Raw genomic sequence first — 20,246 nt, forward strand, 5'->3', positions numbered from 1 at the left:
GGGTCAGGAAGGTCCCCTGGAAAAGGGAATGGCTACCCACTCCAGTGTTCTTGTCTGGAGAATTCCACGGACAGAGGAGCCTATGGGCTATAATCCATGCCGTTGCAAAGAGTTGGACATGACAGAGGGACTAACACTTCCGTTTTTCACTTTCCTGGGACTTAGCTGCCTCTAAGAATTGGCTGGCCCTAGGAAGGACGTTCTCTCCCGAGCCAGAATGGTTTAAGATGTCAAAACGTCATATTGTATAGAAAATAAAATACACATAACACATACGTACAAATACACCTCTTCTTTTATTTAGATCATCTTTGGGTTTTTTCAAAAACATTGTTTATGTTTATATTATATATAATTTAATCACAGTCTAGCGGCATCATTTCTCCCGTTCAAGTGAAGTATAGAAAACCTCCTTTTTCAACCATTTAACCTCCCTCAGTTTTATGTAGTTAGCATATTATTGACCAGATGTATTGATACGTCTTTTATTACCTTAGCGTTATTGACCAGAGATGTCTCAGTGTTCACTTACATAGCACGTTACTGGCTGTAGGGATTAGTTTATGCAAAAATCCCCTGGTCAGTAATGAGTGAAATATATCCTCTAAATACATTTAGAACCAAATCAAGCATTTTTACAATGTTTGCTTCAAACATCAAAGATAATTTAGAAGACTTAAGAAGAAGCAAAGACTATTGAATTCACCTGTATTTTTGCCTATCATGCTCTTGTTTCTTTCCTCATATTCCAAGGTTCCTTTAAAAAAATCACTTCCTTTCTTTTTAGAAAACTTGCTTTTATCCACTCTTTTATGATAAGAGTGTGGTTTTCATAGGGTAAAAAAATGGCTGAGCATTGTTAATTTCAGATGGTTCAATGTAATATTAACGAATGATCAATGGATGATCAATACAGGATAAAGGAAAAGACATGCTGTGTGTGGAAATGACCTGCAAAGGCTAACGGGTTGTATATGATTGCTTTTTCCTCCTCAACCATTTTATATAGGGGACTCACTGTGTGTAAGGCCGTAAGTGGTGGGGTTACTTAAGATGTTATCTCTATATGGAGGAAGAGTACTCAGCAATAAAAACGAGTGCATTATATGTAAATAAAATAGCATGCTTTAATCTCAAATGCATTATGCTAAGTGAAAGAAGCCAGACAAATAAGAATACATGATACATGATCCAACTGATATAAACTGTAGAAAATGCAAACTAATGACAAAGTAAATTGGTAGGAGAGAAAGGTAGTGGGATGGGAGGATTACCAAGGGAACTTGGGGAAACACTTGAGGCTGTTGATGTCTCGATTGTGGTGGTGATTTCACATGGGATATGTGTATGTCAAGTATATCTAATTATACATTTGAAACATATACAGCTGGGGGAATTCCATGGTGGTCCAGTGGTTGCAACTCAGAGCTTTCACCGCAGTGGCCCCAGGATCAATCCCTGTTTAGGGAACTAAGATCCTGCAAGCCACACGGCACGGCCGAAAAACAACAACAAGAAAATGTAGCTCACTGTAGGTCACTTGTGACTCAAAACTGTCCCCACCTCAAGTGTTCCTCCCGTGCATGACTGTCGTGCAGCTGCTTGATGTCCAGCTCCAGCCTGTCCACACTCTTGTTCACAAAGTGGAACCAGTGATCGCATGCTGGGATGTTGTATCATTACACTGTGAAATTGCTCTGAAAATTTTAAATTGCTCACTTTCCGTTTTTAAACTTTTAAACGAAGAAAGCGAGAGATAATCGACATCCAACATTGTATTAGTTTCAGGTGTGCAACATAGTGTTTCGATGTACGTTCAGTTTAAAAACCTAGGTCTTAATCACCATGAGAAACAGTCTTGTTTGTGCCCCATGTTTTCAGTTGCACTGTTTCAGAGCAATGTTTCCATACTCCTTACATACATTCCCCCCCCCCATCTCATTCTATATGTATCATTCTGAAACCATTCAACCCTAGTTTATGGTCACAGTGTGATTTGATTAACCTTGTGTTCTGGGGTATAAATTCTGCCATGGAACATGGGATTTTCTCTGCTTGAGTCCTAGGAAATTAACTAGATCTGATAAAAATATGCTGCAGAATTTCAAGGTGAATTATACTGAAATGTTGTTATAATATTGCCCCTCTCATATTTTTGGAGGAATCACTTAAAAGTTTAATGCAGTATAAGAATTGAATGCAGTATTTAATGCAGTATAAGCCTCCAAGTGGCATGGATGGTGTGTGGGGCAAGTTGCTTCCACACTCTCTGCCTAGGTTTTCTGGCTTTGAAGACAGAGCCACAGTTGCCTGGCAGAAGATTATTGATATAGTGAAAGTGCTTGGTAACTGATAAATGCTGTAACTGTTGTTTCTGTTCAGTTGCTCAGCTGTGTCTGACTCTTTGCGACCCCGTGGACGGCAGCATGCCATGCTTCCCTGTCCTTCACCATCTCCTGGAGCTTGCTCAAGCTCATGTCCATTGAATTAGTGATTCCATCCAACCATCTCAGCCTCTGTAATCCCTTTCTCTTCCTGCCTTCAATCTTTCAAAGCATCCGGGTCTATTCCAATGAGCCAGTTCTTGGCATCAGGTGGCCAAAGTATTAGAGCTTCAGCTTCAGCATCAGTCCTTCCAATGAATGTTCAGGGTTGATTTCCTTTAGGATTGACTGGTTTGATATCCTTGGTGTCCAAGGGACTGTCAGGGGTCTTCTCCAACAGTTTGAAGGTGTCCGTTCTTCCACACTAAGCCTTCTTTGTCCAGCTCTCACATCCATACAGGACTACTGGAAAAATCATACCTTTGACTGTACGGACCTTTGAAGACAAAGTAATGTCTCTGCTTTTTAATATGCTGTCTAGGTTGGGCATAGCTTTTCTTTCAAGCGGCAAGCGTCTTTTAATTTCATGGCTGTAGTCACCATCTGCAGTGATTTTAGAGCCCCCCAAAATAAAGTCTGTGACTGTTTCCATTGTTTCCCCATCTATTTGCCATGAAGTGATGGGACTGGATGCCATGATCTTTGTTTTTTGAATGTTGAATTTTAAACCAGCTTTTTCACTCTACTCTTTTTTCTTCATCAAATGGTCCTTTATATTTTCGCTTTCTGCCATAAGGGCGGTATCATCTGCATATCTGAGGTTTTTGATATTTCTCCCGGCAACCTTGATTCCAGCTTGTGCTTCCTCCAGCCCAGCGTTTCTCATGATATACTCTGCATATAAGTTAAACAAGCAGGGTGACAATATACAGCCCTGACGTACTCCTTTCCCAATTTGGGACCATTCTGTCGTTCCATGTCCAGTTCTAACTGTTGCTTCCTGACCTGCATACAGTTTTCTTAGGAAGCAGGTAAGGTGGTCTGGTATTCCCATCTCTTTCAGAATTTTCCAGTTTGTTGTGATCCACACAGTCAAAGGTTTTAGTATAGTCAGTGAAGCAGGAATAGATGTTTTTCTGAAATTCTCCTGCATTTTCTGTGATCCAACGGATGTTGGCAATTTGATCTCTGGTTCCTCTGCCTTTTGTAAATCCAGCTTGTACATCTGGAAGTTCTTAGTTCACATACTGCTGAAGCCTAGCTTGAAGGATTTTGAGCATTACTTTGCTAGCGTGTGAGATGAGTACTATTGTGTGGTAGTTTGAGCATTCTTTGGCATTGCCTTTCTTTGGGATTGAAATGAAAACTGACCTTTTCCAGTCCTGTGGCCACTGCTGAGTTTTCCAAATGTGCTGGCATATTGAGTGCAGCACTTTCAGAGCATCATCTTTCAGGATTTGAAATAGCTCAGCTGAAATTCCATCACCTCCACTAGCTTTGTTCATAGTGATGCTTTCTAAGGCCCACTTGACTTCACATTCCAGGATGTCTGGCTCTAGGTGAGTGATCACACCATCATGATTATCTGGGTCATTAAGATCTTTTTTGTATAGTTCTTCTGTGTATTCTTGCCACCTCTTCTTAATATCTTCTGCTTCTGTTAGGTCCATCCCATTTCTGTCCTTTATTCTGCCCATCTTTGCATGAAATGTTGCCCTGGTATCTCTAATTTTCTTGAAGACATCTCTAGTCTTTCCCATTCTATTGTTTTCCTCTACTTCTTTGCACTGGTCACTGAGGAAGGCTTTCTTATCTCTCCTTGCTGTTCTTTGGAACTCTGCATTCAAATGGGTATATCTTTCCTTTTCTCCTTTGCCTTTCGCTTCTCTTCTTTTCTCAGCTATTTGTAAGGCCTCCTCAGACAACCATTTGCCTTTTTGCATGTCTTTTCCATGGGGATGGTCTTGATCCCTGCCTCCTGTACAGTGTCACGAACATCTGTCCATCGTTCTTCAGGCACTCTATCAGATCTAATCCCTTGAAACTATTTGTTACTTCCACTGTATAATCATAAGAGATTTGATTCACGTCATACCTGAATGGCCTCACGGTTTTCCCTATATTCTTCAGTTTAAGTCTGAATTTTGCAATAAGGAGTTCATGAAGTGGGCCACAGTCAGCTCCCAGTCTTGTTTTTGCTGACTGTATAGAGCTCTTCCATCTTCAGCTGCAAAGAGTATAATCAGTCTGATTTCAGTATTGACCAGCTGGTGACATCCTGTTTAGGGTCGTCTCTTGTGTTGTTGGAAGAGGCTGTTTGTTATGACCAGTGCATTCTCTTTGCAAAACTCTGTTAGCCTTTGCCCTGCTTAATTTTGTACTCCAAGGCCAAACTTGGTCCTATAAGTAGGTAAGTTTATGTCACTGGGTATGTTTGTATCTGCTTTGGCAAGCTCCAGGAGATGGTGAGGGACAGGGAAGCCTGGCGTGCTACAGTCCATGGGGTTGTGAAGAGTCGGACGTGACTTGGTGCCTGAACAACAACAACAACAACAACAAATTTACATCCTCATCTAGGAGAGTTCCTATTTTTTCTTCAGGAATAAGGCCCATATATTGAAAATCATTTGTAGACCAGTTGTTAAAAATATCAGATGAATTTTGTGGAATGTCTTTCCTGTTACATATAGGGTAAGGAACTGAGAGGTATGCATGAAATAATATACATTTTTCCCTTCTTTTCAGGCAGTCACTCTTTTAACTGAATTAATCAGGGAACATTTCAGGAACAGCAAATTAAAACAGTGCCTTTTACCAACCCTGGGAGAGCTGATCTACCTTATAGCCACTGAGGTAAGACTATCTGGTTAACTCTCTTGCTCTCTAATGTGTTCAGACATTTCCTGGCTGATAAGTGTTAACATCAAAGTGTTTTGATTTTGCCTCTCTGGGCATTTGTAAGGAAATCAGTGAACATTTTGCCTGTGGAGGGGAGACGCTCTTGGTGTCTTTCTGACTCTTTCTCTCCTGGTCAGTCTTCCCTGTTTCCCAGTGCCTCTTTCTCTTTAAAGTGTAGGAGAGTCTCTAGCTGTATTGTAAAACCAATGGACCAGAGCCCCTCCTGCACCCTTCCCTGCAACATTGTCTCCAGGTTGCTGCCATCTTTGACTCCTTTAGGCAAGAAGATTTCATTGAATCTTCCAGTATAAAAACACCATCGATATTTAAAACACTGTGTGTAAATATACACACAGTAGGGTGTGTGTTTAGCATGCCAGGCTTCCCTGTTCCTCACCATCTCCTGGAGTTTGCCAAAACAGATACAAACATACCCAGTGAAATAAACTTAGCTACTTATAGCACCAAGTTTGGCCTTGGAGTACAAAATGAAGCAGGGCAAAGGCTCATAGAGTTTAGCAAAGAAAACGTGCTGGTCACAGCAAACACCCTCTTCCAACAAGACAAGAGATGACTTTTTAACATGTGCGTGCATGCGTGCTAAGGTGCCTCAGTCGTGTCTGACTCTTTACAATCCTACGGACCGTAGTCCACCAGACTCCTCTGTCCATGGGATTCTCTAGGCAAAAATACTGGAGTGGGCTGCCATACGCCCCTCCAGGGAATCTTTCCAACCCAGAGATCGAATCTGAGTCTCTTCCTTCCACTGCACTGACAGGCGAGTTCTTTACCCCTAGTGCCACCTGGAAGCTTCCCTGATGGCTCAGATGGTAAAGAATGTGAAATGCAGGAGACCCGGTTCAGTCCTTGGGTCAGGAAGATCCCCTGGAGAAGGAAATGGCAAGCCACTCCAGAATTCTTCCCTGGAGAATACCACGGACAGAGGCGCCATGGAGTCGCAAAGAGTTGGACACGACTGAGTGACTGTTACACATGCTGCTATTAATAACGTGATGGTGAGAGTTTGTGATTGCAGATTTCGACCGCTTTTTGGGGGAATGTCTTAAATAGATATAGATACATTATGAGTCTTTCATTTCATGTGATGCTCTGTTTTAAATAAGTGCCAGTACATTATAAATTAATCATAGGTTCTTTTTTCCACTTGTTTTGTTTCTAGAACTTGCTTTAATGTTATATAACCTAAGTATCCTTAGTATCTAAGTTGACTCTCTGGATAATCATCATTTTAAGGCAATTAGAGTAATTGTTAGAAAACATCAGTATTTAAAATCACTTAGTTCCATATTTAGTCTTGATAGCTGGTACAGCAAATCTCTCCTCCTTATTCTTCCTTTTCATAAATGTCTTGGCTCTTCCTGGTCATTTGCATGTCAGAATAAATTTTAGAATCAGATTGTCCAATTATGAAATCATCTTTTAAAACAGCATCGACTATGCAGAAGTCCTGATATCTTTATGATTTTGAGTCTTCTAATACATGTTTGGAATTGTGCTGAGTCTATTAGAGTATTAGTACATTTATGCTATGTTTTCCTTTAATGCACAAAAACATGTTTCTGTATATTTATATTAGAAGTTTTTTTTTTTTCATGTAAGTTATTTAACTCATAAAGCTTTTTGTGTATTTCACTTAGTTGAGTTTATTCTCAGATAATTTTATATTTTGAAGAGATACCACATTCATGAAACTACAAACCTTGGAAGTATAGAAAGGTACACAGCCTATGGGCCCTTTTCCTTTTCTGTCCCCTTCTGTGTAGTTCCCCAGTAAATAACCATTGCAGGTGCTTTCTTACGTATACTTAAAGAGTTATTTTTGCCCAAATGAGAAAATAGAAATGTAGATTTTTTTGGTCTCATTTTATATAGCAAGTAGAACGTTTTTCATTTAATAGTTATACAGTATTAAAAAGTATATGGAGGTATATACACTGGAGCTAATTCTTAATAATTAATATGGATGTTTTCTTAGTATTTAGAGCTCCCTCCCTCCTCTTGAACTGGAACATTCTCTTGTGTGCTAAGTTTTGGGAAAGATAGCTTTCCTTGTGGTTCTTTGGGGGTGGGACTGGAGAGTTTATATCAACTTTACTCTTACCTTGGGCCCCTGAGGCCTTGACATCAAAGCTCAAAGTTACCAAGTTCTGCAGGCTTGGAGAATGAAAGCAAACTTCAGTACTCTGTTGATCCCTTCATCTTGCAGCTGATTTTTGGCTTGATTTTTCTTTGTTTTTTAGCTTAAAGCTCTCTGAGTCATTTTAAGGATATAGAATAAAACTGCTTTCTTTATAAGAGTGATCATGTATCTTGTCTGCCATCTTATCAGGGATGGGCGTCTCATCCAGTTCTTTTTGTGAGTGTGTCTTTTTTTTTTTAACCTTTTCTCTCTTGAGGTATACTTGGCACACTATAAACTGTACATGTTTAAAAACGGCAATTTTGTCAGTGCTAAAGTTGGCTTAAAGCTCAACATTCAGACAACGAAGATCATGGCATCCAGTCCCATTACCTCATGGGAAATAGATGGGGAAACAGTAGAAACAGTGTCAGACTTTATTTATTTTGGCTCCAAAATCACTGTAGATGGTGACTGCAGCCATGAAATTAAAAGACGCTTACTCCTTGGAAGAAAAGTTATGACCAATCTAGATGGTATATTCAAAAGCAGAGACATTACTTTGCCGACTAAGGTCCGTCTAGTCAAGGCTATGGTTTTTCCTGTGGTCATGTATGGATGTGAGAGTTGGACTGTGAAGAAGGCTGAGTGCCAAAGAATTGATGCTTTTGAACTGTGGTGCTGGAGAAGACTCTTGAGAGTCCCTTGGCCTGCAAGGAGATCCAACCAGTCCATTATGAAGGAGATCAACCCTGGGATTTCTTTGGAAGGAATGATGCTAAAGCTGAAGCTCCAGTACTTTGGCCACCTCATGTGAAGAGCTGACTCATTGGAAAAGACTCTGATGCTGGGAGCGATTGGGGGCAGGAGGAGAAGAGGACGACCGAGGATAAGATGGCTGGATGGCATCACGGACTCAATGGACGTGAGTCTGAGTGAACTCCGGGAGATGGTGATGGACAGGGAGGCCTGGCGTGCTGCAATTCATGGGGTTGCAAAGAGTCGGACACGACTGAGCGACTGAACTGAACTGAACTGCACTGAATAGAAGACATTAAGAAGAGGTGGCAAGAATACACAGAAGAACTGTACGAAAAAGATCTTCACCACCAAGATAATCACGATGGTGTGATCACTCACCTAGAGCCAGACATCTTGGAATGTGAAGTCAAGTGGGCTTTAGGAAGCACCACTACGAACAAAGCTGGTGCAGGTGATGGAATTCCAGTTGAGCTATTTCAAATCCTGAAAGATGACACTGTGAAAGTGCTGCACTCAATATGCCAGCAAATTTGGAAAACTCAGCAGTGGCCACAGGACTGGAAAAGGTCAGTTTTCATTCCAAACCAAAGAAAGGCAATGCCAAAGAATGCTCAAACTACCACACAGTTGCACTCATCTCACATGCTAGTAAGTAATGCTCAAAATTCTCCAAGCCAGGCTTCAGCAACACGTGAACCGTGAACTTCCAAAAGTTTAAGCTGGTTTTAGAAAAGGCAGAGGAACCAGAGATCAAATTGCCAACATCCGCTGGATCATCAGAAAAGCAAGAGAGTTCCAGAAACACATCTATTTCTGCTTTATTGACTATGCCAAAGCCTTTGACTGTGTGGATCACAATAAACTGTGGAAAATTCTGAAAGAGATGGGAATACCAGACCACCTGACCTGCCTCTTGAGAAACCTGTATGCAGATCAGGAAGCAACAGTTAGAACTGGACATGGAACAACAGACTGGTTCCAAATAGGAAAAGGAGTACGTCAAGGCTGTATATTGTCACCCTGCTTATTTAACTTCTATGCAGAGTACATTATGAGGAACGCTGGGCTGGAAGAAACACAGGTTGAAGTCAAGATTGCCGGGAGAAATCTCAATAACCTCAGCTATGCAGATGACACCACCCTTATGGCAGAAAGTGAAGAAGAACTAAAGAGTCTCTTGATGAAAGTGAAAGAGGAGAGTGAAAAAGTTGGCTGAAAGCTCAGCATTCAGAAAACGAAGATCATGGCATCTGGTCCCATCACTTTATGGGAAATAGATGGGGAAACAGTGGAAACAGTGGCTGACTTTATTTTTTTGGGCTCCAAAATCACTGCAGATGGCGACTGCAGCCATGAAATTAAAAGACGCTTACTCCTTGGAAGGAACGTTATGACCAACCTAGACAGCATATTAAAAAGCAGAGACATTACTTTGCCAACAAAAGTCCATCTAGTCAAGGCTATGGTTTTTCCAGGGGTCATGTATGGATGTGAGAGTTGGACTATAAAGAAAGCTGAGTGCTGAAGAATTGATGCTTTTGAACTGTGGTGTTGGAGAAGACTCTTGAGAGTCCCTTGGACTGCAAGGAGATCCAACCAGTCCATCCTAAAGGAGATCAGTCCTGGGTGTTCATTGGAAGGACTGAGGTTGAAACTGAAACTCTAATACTTTGGCCACCTGATGCGAAGAGCTGACTCATTTGAAGAGACCCTGATATTGGGAAAGATTGAGGGCACGAGGAGAATGGATGACAGGATGAAATGGTTGGATGGCATCACCGACTCAATGACCATGGGTTTGGGTAGACTCTGGGAGTTGGTGATGGACAGGGAGGCCTGGTGTGCTGTGGTTCATGGGGTCGCAAAGACTCAGACATGACTGAGCAACTGAACTGAATATATGTATACATCTGTGTAACCATCACCACAGTCAAGATAATGAAAATGTCTATCACCTCCAAAAGGTTTCCTAGCACCCTCGGTAATCCCTTCATCCTTCCCCTCTCCCTATCCCAAGGCAACCACATATTTGCCTTCTGTCACAAAGACTAGTTTGTGCTTTTTAGTCTTCTATAAAGGAAATGATACAGAATCATATTTTTATTTATTTCTTAAAGTAGATCTGAAGAATCATTTATCTTGCTACTTACTTTAATTGGATATAAGCTAGGCTATTTTATTATAAGGATGATTCTGTGGCCATGACATTTGACCACATCTTAATGATATGGGAGAAAGTGAAGAAGAACTAAAGAGCCTGTTGATGAAAGTGAATGAGGAGGGTCAAAAAGTTGGCTTAAAATTCAACATTCAGAAAACTAAGATCATGGCATCCAGTCCCATCACTTCATGGCAAATAGATGGGGAAACAGTGGAAACAGTGACAGACTTTATTTTTCTGGGCTCCAAAATCACTGCAGATGGTGACTGCAGCCATGAAATTAAAAGACACTTGTTCCTTGGAAGCAAAGCTGTGATCAATCTAGGCAGCATATTAAAAAGCAGAGACATTAGTTTGCCAGCAAAGGTCCATCTTGTCAAAGCTATGGTTTTTCCAGTAGTCATGTATGGATGTGAGAGTTGGACCATAAAGAAAGCTGAGCACTGAAGAATTGATGCTTTTGAACTGTGGTGTTGGAGAAGACTCTTGAGAATGCCTTGGACTGCAAGGAGATCCAACCAGTCCATCCTAAAAGAAATCAGTCTTGAATATTCATTGCAGGGACTGATGCTGAAGCTGAAACTCCAATACTTTGACCACCTGATGTGAAGAACTAACTCACTGGAAAAGACCCTGTTGCTTGGAAAGATTGAAGGTGGGAGGAGAAGGGGATGATAGAGGATGAGATGGTTGGATGGCATCACCAACTCAATGGACATGAGTTTGAGTAAGCTCTGGGAATTGGTGATGGACAGGGAAGCCTGGTGTGCTGCAGTCCATGGGGTTGTAAAGAGTCAGACATGACTTAGCAACTGAACTGAAGTAACGACAGGAAGTTATATCCACAAAAATCTCTATAATGTTTCATGAGATGAGGGTGTTTTGTGGTCTTGTAACTTTGAAGGTAGATAAACCTTAACATCTCAGGGCAGTGCTGACCTACTGGGACTGACCTGAAGTGATTGATACCTGTATACACACACACACATACATACATACGTGCATACATACATATCGTCCATAGCATAGAGACTGACGTCCTGACCTATTGGCTCTCTGGCAGCACCCCAAGGTTCCAAGCTTGAGGACAGCAGTCCAGACTGTGATTCTGCAGAGGAATGTGTGAGACAGCACATTTTAGTTTGTGTATCTTTTCCTTCCTTTTTTCAAGGATACATAATGAGCTAGAGTCAGGTGTTCCCATGTTTTGTCTGTTCTGGTCCAGCACATCACCATCTGTCACCTGGCCTGTTGTAAGAACTCCCAGGTGGTCTCGTTGCATCACTCTTGCGTGCACTGCAGTCTTTTTCCCAGACCTAAGCTGGAGAGAGCCTGTGGAAACACAGGCGACTCCACCGTTGTCACTCCTAGAGCTCTCCCTGCTCCCTGTCGTCTTCTTGTCACGTCTAAAGCCCTCCAGTCACCTCTGGGCCTTGGGGTCTTAGCCGCTTCCTCCTTCCAGCCTCACTGGCCTCCCCGTGGGTCCTCGAACCCCCCACCCCTGATCCTGCTGCCACACTTGTGCATTCACTGTTCTTCCTGCTCACAGTGCTTACCTGCAGATATCTGCCGTTCAACTTCTCTTGCATGGATTTCTGCAGAGAGCCGCCTCCTGAACCTGAGAACTGTGAGATGCAGCTCTTTGTGTACAGACTTCCTCTAACCCCTTGGCCAGCTGTGCTTTTCTTTATAGCTTGCATGACTGTCTTCCTTTGTTTATTTTGTTTAAGTAAAAAAAAAAAAAACTTTTTTGTGCCCCCTGCCCCACTGAACACCATTAAGACAGAATATTTGTCTGTCTTGCTCATCACTGCATGACTGTTGTTTAGAAGAGTTCTTGGGGTGGCTCAGATGGTAAAGCGTCTGTCTGCAATGTAGGAGACCCGAGTTCGATCCCTGGGTTGGAAAGATCCCCTGGAGAAGGAAATGGCAGTCCACTCCAGGACTATTGCCTGGAAAATCCCATGGACAGAGGAGCCTGCTAGGCTACAGCCCATGGGGTAGCAAAGAGTTGGACAGGACTGAGCGACTTCACTTCACTGGCACACAGTAGGTGCTTGTTTTCAGTCATGAGCTGCAGCATGGCCAGTGGGACAGGAGGGAAGTGAGCAGGAGGCAGGGCTGCAGGAGACAGGGATGTGACCGTGGAAGGCTCCTCAGCCAAGTTGGGGGCCTGGGTTTTGATCCTAAGAGCTAGAGGAAGCTGGTTAAGAGTTATAAGAAAGGTACGGATGTCATCTGACTTAAGTGCCAGAAGGGTGACTCTGGTTTCAATGTGGAGAATAGATGGGAGGATTGTTTAAGAGAAGCTTCTGGACCCTAACTATGAGTAAGTGAAGGAGGAGCAAAATCAGGAGAGGGGTGGGTATTTCAGAAAAGAGTTTATAGGGCTGAATGTGGAAGTTAAGGTCCAAGAAAAAGGACTACAAAGAGTCCCCTGAGTTGAGTGGATACAGAAGTCAACCAGGAACCCAAGAAGAGCTCTTTTGTGTATTTATTTAACATGGAATGGGAGGCAGAAGAAGTCAGACTGCTGTGTGTTGAGGATTTAGAGGGATGTGGGATCCTGAGGAAGTCAGTGTAAAGCGAGCATCGCCATGGGAAAGAGCAGAGGGGTGTCGGGGCGGAGGGCAGTTTTGAAAATGGGAGATGACAGTGAGTCTGGTGGAAGTAGGAAGGATCCCATGGAGACACGATGTTGAACACTTAGGAGCAGTAAGGGATAGTCCAGAAGCTAGTGACCCTGAAGGAAGAAGAGTGGGCGGGGACTTGTGAGCCCGCATGGAAGGGGTGGAGGAGCCTGTCCTATGACCCAGGGTATGAGCAGCTGCAGGTGGAGGTAAGCGCGTGGTTCTTCTCTTGTGACTTTCATGATCTTTGTGAAGAAGAAAAGCAAAGTTTTGGGAGGGTGGTGGTTGAAACGCTGTAGTTTTTCAGGAGAGGGACTCGATCAGAGAGAGAAGCAGGCCTGGTGAGTGACATGGAAGGTCCCCGGGCTTCCCCATCCTTCGTCACTCTGGAGTCTGTGTTTTTGGTGTCCCCCCTCCCAGAGCCCAGCTGTCTGACCACAGGCCTAGAGAGAACAAGCCACTGCCTTCGGGTAAGGCTGCGTTTCCCCAGACCTGAGACAGTGGAACTCCAAAGGATGAGGTCCTTCAGGCCTTTGTCAGGAGTGATTAAATTGTAGGCCAGGAATCTCAGTGATAGATGGGGGTAAAGAAAAAGGGCGAGGAACATGGGGAGTAGGGTCCAGGGATGTTCAGGAAAGCCTGTGGTGAATGTCATGAATAAATGAGCTGAAAGGAGGCACATTGAGTTTGAAAGTTAAATTGGGTGCTGGACTAGGGATTTTTGAGCTGGAGCAGCTCCGGTTGATAATGGCTAGATTATGACCATGTGTGGCATTTCATGATTAAGGGTACAGTGTTAACGAGTCACAATTCTCATCATGGGTATTAAGTACTTTTGGATCAGTAAGGTACCACTTCTAACATTTGGACAATCTTAAAACAGAAATATTCTGTCTAAGCAGAACCTACTCTCTTCTGCTATAACCAGAGTGGTTTTTTCCTACCTTTCTCTGTGGCTCCTGATTGATTTTGTGACTTTATTTGTTAGGTTCCAGGAGAGTTCTTGTGGTTATTTGTCTAACTTAGTTCTGTGAAAGAATCATCCCTGATATCCCCCCAGTCCGTGTACTTGCTGATCCTAGCTGCGTGCTTTTGTTGAGCTTCCTCTTGCTAGGCAGCATACTGTGCTTTCCTTGTTCCTGTGGATTATCCAGAGATACTGCTCCAAACTGCAGGTCCTGTGCTTACAAGTCATTCCAGATGACGTCATACCTTTAGGTGGAAGTATGTGTATCGTAATCTGTGGTTATCAATGGAGTGGTTTCTCTATCAGCCAGAGCATGCTGTCATCCCTTGGTTCTTTCCATCTAGCTATTGCTGAGGGGAGCTCATCAACATCATACATGACATACTGGGAAACGGAAGAAATGCTTTGTATGTACACTGCAGTAAAGGACCCCTCATCAGGTCATAATTGGCAGGTTGTAAGTAGTACTTGCAGTAGAATGTTAAGTTCTACGTCATTTGTCTATGTGAAACTTAGCCTTTTTTCTTGAAAGGGTTAACACCTTCTGTGCCGTTAGCCTCACTGCCTTTCCTTCTACTTCATTTTTAGGAAGAAAAAAAAAAGCACCCCCGAGAATGCTGGGCTGTTCCCTTGGCTGCATACACAGTGCTAATGAGGTGCCTCCGGGAAGGGGTAAGGCTGCTTTGTTGTCCTCTGTAGACTCCTGCAGTGGTAATAACCCTTCAGGCACTGTGTGAGGATTGTAGCCTGCAGCGGTGCACAAGCCTGTCAGCCAAGTGCTGTACCGCTCCTGAATTTAAATAATCCCGACAAGCCACTGTGAGCCTGTGACCTACAGTGGAGCAAGTGAAAAAACCAACTCACATTCACTTGTTTAAATGTCCTGCTTTTTAAGAGACGATAGCAAATATAAACAACCTAAGTAGCTCTCCATGACATATCCTTAATCCCCTACAGTTACCAGTAACTCAGTTTAGTAAGCCAGGTGTATGCAGGGAATTTTCTGCCAGCCTCGATAGCCCAGTGATTATCTTGTCATATTGCCATTTTGTGGTTCAGAAACAAGGAAGCTGCCACCAGCATCCACTGATTTTAATATTAAGTAGTCGATATTATCTGATGTGGTTTCTTCAGCTTATGCACATCCCTTCTCTTGCTACTGTTAATGGCTGAAAACCAGCCAGCTGGCCAACCAGCCAACTTGCATAAGTAGCTCCTGTGTGTGACCGTTAGGAGGATTTATAGCTGACCTCAAAGGTTGGCATTTTTGTTTGCTTTAAACCTTGACATTGTCTCACCCAAGGCAAAGCCATAGGCTAAAAGCATTCCTTAAGGAATGAAAAAAAAAAATGTCAAAACAAACATCTTCCTTTTGAGTTCATTACTTCATGCATGTTATGGTAATGGCATGATGTTCCAAGTACAGAAAAATCTCTGCAGTTTTCCCCTAGAGATCCAGAAAGGCATCGAGAGCACGTCTCAGCCTGTAGGGTGAATGTGTAGCCAGTTGTCCCTGTGGGGTGTGCATGAAGCCAGTGAACTGCGCTGTATCAATAATATGAGAATTGTTATCTTTATCTGTAGTCAAAAGACATGTTTGGGTTTATCATTCAAGGCCTCAAGCTAGGCACACCCAGGGGGCACACTGATGAAGAAGGTGGGCTTTATGTTCATGCACACATCTACCTGTTGTGGGAGATGAGATAAAACTATAAAGTGGAATCTGTCAAGCGCATTCACACTGAAGAACAAAATACAGGAGCTCAAAGGAGACAGGAGTCTTCCAGGGATTTTTTAAATGGTGTAAAGAAAGTTTTAAAACTTTGTATCTTTAATTTATAAAACTGAGATGAATGCTGAGTAAAAGGTGGTCAGTTCTAACCCACGAGGTGGTGTCCTTTATTAGACGTGTCCTGCCCAGCCGCTCCTGTATTTGTCACTGAGTGCATACTATGAAGAGTGTTTGCTGTGTGTGTGTGTGTGTTGTTAACTGTAACATAATGATATAGCTAATGGTATAATGATAGAGTTAACAGTGAACATACACACTTGTCTTTTATTCTCTCTTGGTATGTGTGTCGGGTGTTGTATATTTTTCATGAAGAGGGAAGAAAGTCTAGAACTCTCTAATTTGTGAAAATTTTATATATTTGGAAGACGTTTTAGTGTATGCTTTGGCAGCACGTACACTAACACTGTCCCTATAAAATGACAAATTCAGAGGTGAACATTCCCCCTCAAAAAGGACTGTCTTTTCAAAAATAGTTCAATTGTAGCAGTTCTTGAGCAAATTTGTCTATTGTATTCAGGACACAGTTGAAGGTAAAATAATTTTTAAGCCACTTGTCTTCGATGATTTAATTTTTTTAATGTAGAAAACTGTTTTCCCAGCTCTTACTGGTATTTCTGAATGTAGGTTCTTTTCTTACAGAAGAGTATATGAATTGTGTGGATATGGTTAAAAGCGCATACTCTGACTCACTCTGTTAAAAAGCAAAAGACTGGTTGCTTAGAGAATTCTCTGTCTCTTCTGGATTGAAATTTGTACTTTCTTTCAAGGAGTAACTGCTATTCTGACTTTGGTGATAAACTTCACCAAGGTTTTCTTGTTTTGCTTAAATTTTTTTTCTTTTCGCAGATTTTGTTTCCCTTTTTGAGTGTATTGCTAAATACTAGATTGATTCTAAATGTTGAACTCTGTATAAATGGATTGGCACCATGTTCTTTTGAGACTTAATTTTTTTTTCTTTTGCTTAAAGTTAGGTTGCGGTTGATACCTGTTGATTGTGTAAAGTGCAGCTCACGGTACCCCTGACGAGTGTGTTGGTGTATGCCTCAATACAGGAGCACAGGCACACATGTGTATCAGTGTATATAGGAGTATCCACTGACCCACATCTTGAACATGTGATAGAGTCACAGTTTAAATTTTTGACAATCTCATGAGCATCAAATTGTTTCCTCAGTGTCGTTTTAATATGCATTTTCTTGATTACTAATGAGGATGACCATCTTTTTCTGTTTATCATGGTTTTTGGAATTTCCTGTTTTGAAAATGATTATCAAGACTTAAGGCAGTTTCTTCTGTTGTTTTGTAGAAATTCTGCATACCATCATCCCCCTGCCCTGCCTCTACCAGCTATTGCTATAAAATGTTTCAAGTATTAGAAAAGGAAAGAAAACGAATGGCCTTTATTTCCATCAACTGTTAATATATTTGCCTTTTTTTGCTTTGTTGTAATATGTGTGTATGTATATATATCCATATATGTGTATTTATTAGTCATTTGTTTATTTTCTGAGATGTCTGAAAAAATTCAGATGTCATGGTACTCTACCCACAGGAATTTCTTTTAAGTGTTCTGGATATTAATCTCTTGTTGTTTAGACGAGTCCCAGATATTTTTCTATTTTGTGTTTGATCTTTTCGTTTCCTTTACAGTGTCTGTTGCTAAGCAGAAGTTCTTAATTTTAATAGATATTTATCAATCCATAAGATGTTTGGTCTTTTCATTTTCTTTATAGTATCTGTGGCTAAGCAGAAGTTCTTAACTTTAATAGAAATTTATCAATCCATAAGATGTTTGGTCTTCTCATTTATAGTATCTGTGGCTAAGCAGAAGTTCTTAACTTTAATAGAAATTTATCAATCCATGTTAATCTAACACTAAGATGTGCTGTTACATAATCTTTTTGGTGTGTATCCATTCAGTTCAGTCAGTCAGTTGTGTCCGACTCTTTGCAACCCCACGAACCACAGCAAGCCAGGCCTCCCTGTCCATCACCAACTCCTGGAGTCCACCCAAACCCATGTCCGTTGAGTCAGTGATGCTGTCAGGGAAGCCCAAAAATAAATAAAAGTTTCTGTGTATACTTTTATTTATTTTGGGGGTTCTCTGATAGCTCAGTTGGTATAGACTCTGCCTGCAATGCAGGAGACCCCGGTTTGATTCCTGGGTCAGGAGGATCCCCTGGAGAAGGGATAGGCTACCCACTCTAGTGTTCTTGGACGTCCCCTGTGGCTCAGCTGGTGAAGAATCTGCCTGCAATGCGGGAGACCTGGGTTTGATCCCTGGGTTGGGAAGATCCTCTGGAGAAGGGAAAGGCTACCCACTGTAGTATTCTGGCCTGGAGAATTTGCAGAGTCGGACATGACTGAGCGACTTTCACTTTCACTTCATTAATTTTTGGCCGTGCTGGCTCTTCGCTGCTGCACAGGCTTTCCCTAGCTATAGCGAGCAGGGCCTACTCTCTAGTTGCGGCGTGCAGGCTTCTCACTGTGCTGGCTTCTCTCGTTGTGGAGCACGGGCTCTCGGGCACGTGGGCTCAGTTGTTGCGGCTCCTGGGCTCTCGAGCACAGGCTGGGTAGTTGTGGCGCGTGGTCTTCATTGCTCTGAGGCATGTGGGTGGGATCTTCCCGGGTCAGGGATCCAACCTGTGTCTCCTGCATTGGCAGACGGATTCTTTACCGTTGAGCCACGAGCAATGCCCATGTTACATGTTCTTCTAAAAGTTATTTTTTATTTTTTCCTTTTTTCTGTTTAGAAGTTTAATTTATTTGTAATTGTTTTGTGGGTCTGTGTGTGATGATACGTGTGGGTCCAGTTCTATTTTTAAAATAAATGTAATCAGTTATCCCAGCATCATTTAATGAAAAGTCTTCTCCCCACGACTCTTTGGTGTCACCTCTGTCATTTCTGTGTGCGTGTCTCTTCCTGGACTCTAATTAGTTCTGTTGGACTGTTATCTGTGCCGTGCTATTTAAATTAATAGTCCTTGTTTTTTAATAATTTACCATTGTAATCTTTTTCATGAGTTTCTGAGCTCCTTTAAAATTTTCTTTTTACTTGAAAAGTTGATTCTAAAAATTACATGCAAGTTCCCCTGTTGGTACTTTGATTGAGAGTATACGTCTATGAATAAATTTAAGGAGGATTGATAGTAGTGATAATGGAAGGCATACTCAATGAGAAGACTAACGAGAGAATGTCATATTTGGTTTAAAAAACAGTAAAATAAGATGATTGTAGTTCCTTTGAATTCTCCATGACATTCCGCTAATGTGTTTAATTCACTGCTTAAGTCAACTGTCTCAGATACAGCTCCCATTCTTTAGAGGTAGCATTTATGAAACACATTATGTACCGGCTGGATACAGGAGAGGCAAAGATGATTAAGATACTGCCCTATCTTCATTTATTAGGGAAGTGATTTTTTAAAAAAAAAAAAACTCTGGTTTAGTATGCCATTTCTTGTTGTTTTGTAACTATATTTGCATTTTCTTCCCTTCTCTTATGTAGTGACTCAGACTGTTACTTAAGACTGTCAGCTTTCATCTCAACCTAGTGTTAGCTGTGTCCCATTATTTTGACATGTAGTGTTTCCATTATTGTTATTTTATAGATAATCCCTAGTTTAAATTTTTTTCTGGGTCCAGGGTTTTTTATGGGATGGTTTAAACTTTTTCAGGTGGGTGGAATTTTATTGCCTCTTTTTTCTTTTGTTACAATAACAAAGTTGCATTACTGTATAGATTGACTGTCTATTCTATTTCTCTTGTATGTTTTTAAATTGTGGTAAAATTTGCCATCTATTTGCCATCTTAGCTATTAAGCATATAGTTCAGTGGCATTAAGAACATTAACATTGTTGTGCTGTTTCTGTTGTTCTTAAATATATTGATGTTTTCTGCCTAACTTACTGACCTTTTTATACTTTCAAAACTTAGTAGCCGTATTGAAAACGGGCCATTGATTCTGATTTTTACCCCTTATCCTTCTAATCTGTGCATTGAAAAAAAATGTGGTATGGGAATTGTACTTTTTTGTTTTAACTCATATGTAAATTTCTTAGAAGACAATTTTAGTTTTAAATTATAAATTTTGTTCATGTTTCTGGTGCATAGATAACTAACTTTGCCAAGGGATTTTCCTACGTATTCTATGATAAGGGTTTTCTAGTCAGATACATTGGGACGTATCGGGTTAAACAAAGTTGAATGGTTTCGTTTGTATTTAGTACTTTTCAGAACTTGTAATTATGAATCCACATGGGAGCATATTGTATATGATGTTTGCAAATTTATTTGCCCACAGACATATCTTATCCTGTGGCAAATTGTAGGATGCACTTTGGGAGAGAAATGTAGTCTTATTCTGGGACTGTTATGAGTTTATTTAAATAGTGTTCAGTAAACTTTCTCTTTTTCAAAAGATTACCTAAGAGATTATGACCTTATTTTCCAAACAGGTCAACCTGTTATGATTTCTGTAATTTTAACAATGATAGTAGAAATGTGAGTCAGGAGGTTTTGGTCTTGTTACAGATGTAAATGCTCAGGTGGAAAGAGGGAAATGTTTAGAGA

General features: G+C 41.4%; 1 protein-coding gene across 4 annotated transcripts in view; it reads left to right on the forward strand.

The window, feature by feature from the left end:
* ULK4 (unc-51 like kinase 4) overlaps window positions 1–20,246 on the forward strand; it is a 492,418-nt gene that overhangs the window by 76,067 nt on the left and 396,105 nt on the right. For all 4 annotated transcript variants that reach the window (XM_040246041.1, XM_040246038.1, XM_040246040.1 and 1 more), the window contains 2 exons: window positions 5,070–5,177; window positions 14,471–14,554. In XM_040246041.1, coding sequence (XP_040101975.1) covers window positions 5,070–5,177; window positions 14,471–14,554 — 192 coding nt within the window. The remainder of the gene's footprint in view (window positions 1–5,069; window positions 5,178–14,470; window positions 14,555–20,246) is intronic.

Source organism: Oryx dammah, unplaced genomic scaffold (assembly GCF_014754425.2).
Source record: "Oryx dammah isolate SB20612 unplaced genomic scaffold, SCBI_Odam_1.1 HiC_scaffold_9, whole genome shotgun sequence".
In the NCBI taxonomy this organism is placed as follows: domain Eukaryota; kingdom Metazoa; phylum Chordata; class Mammalia; order Artiodactyla; family Bovidae; genus Oryx; species Oryx dammah.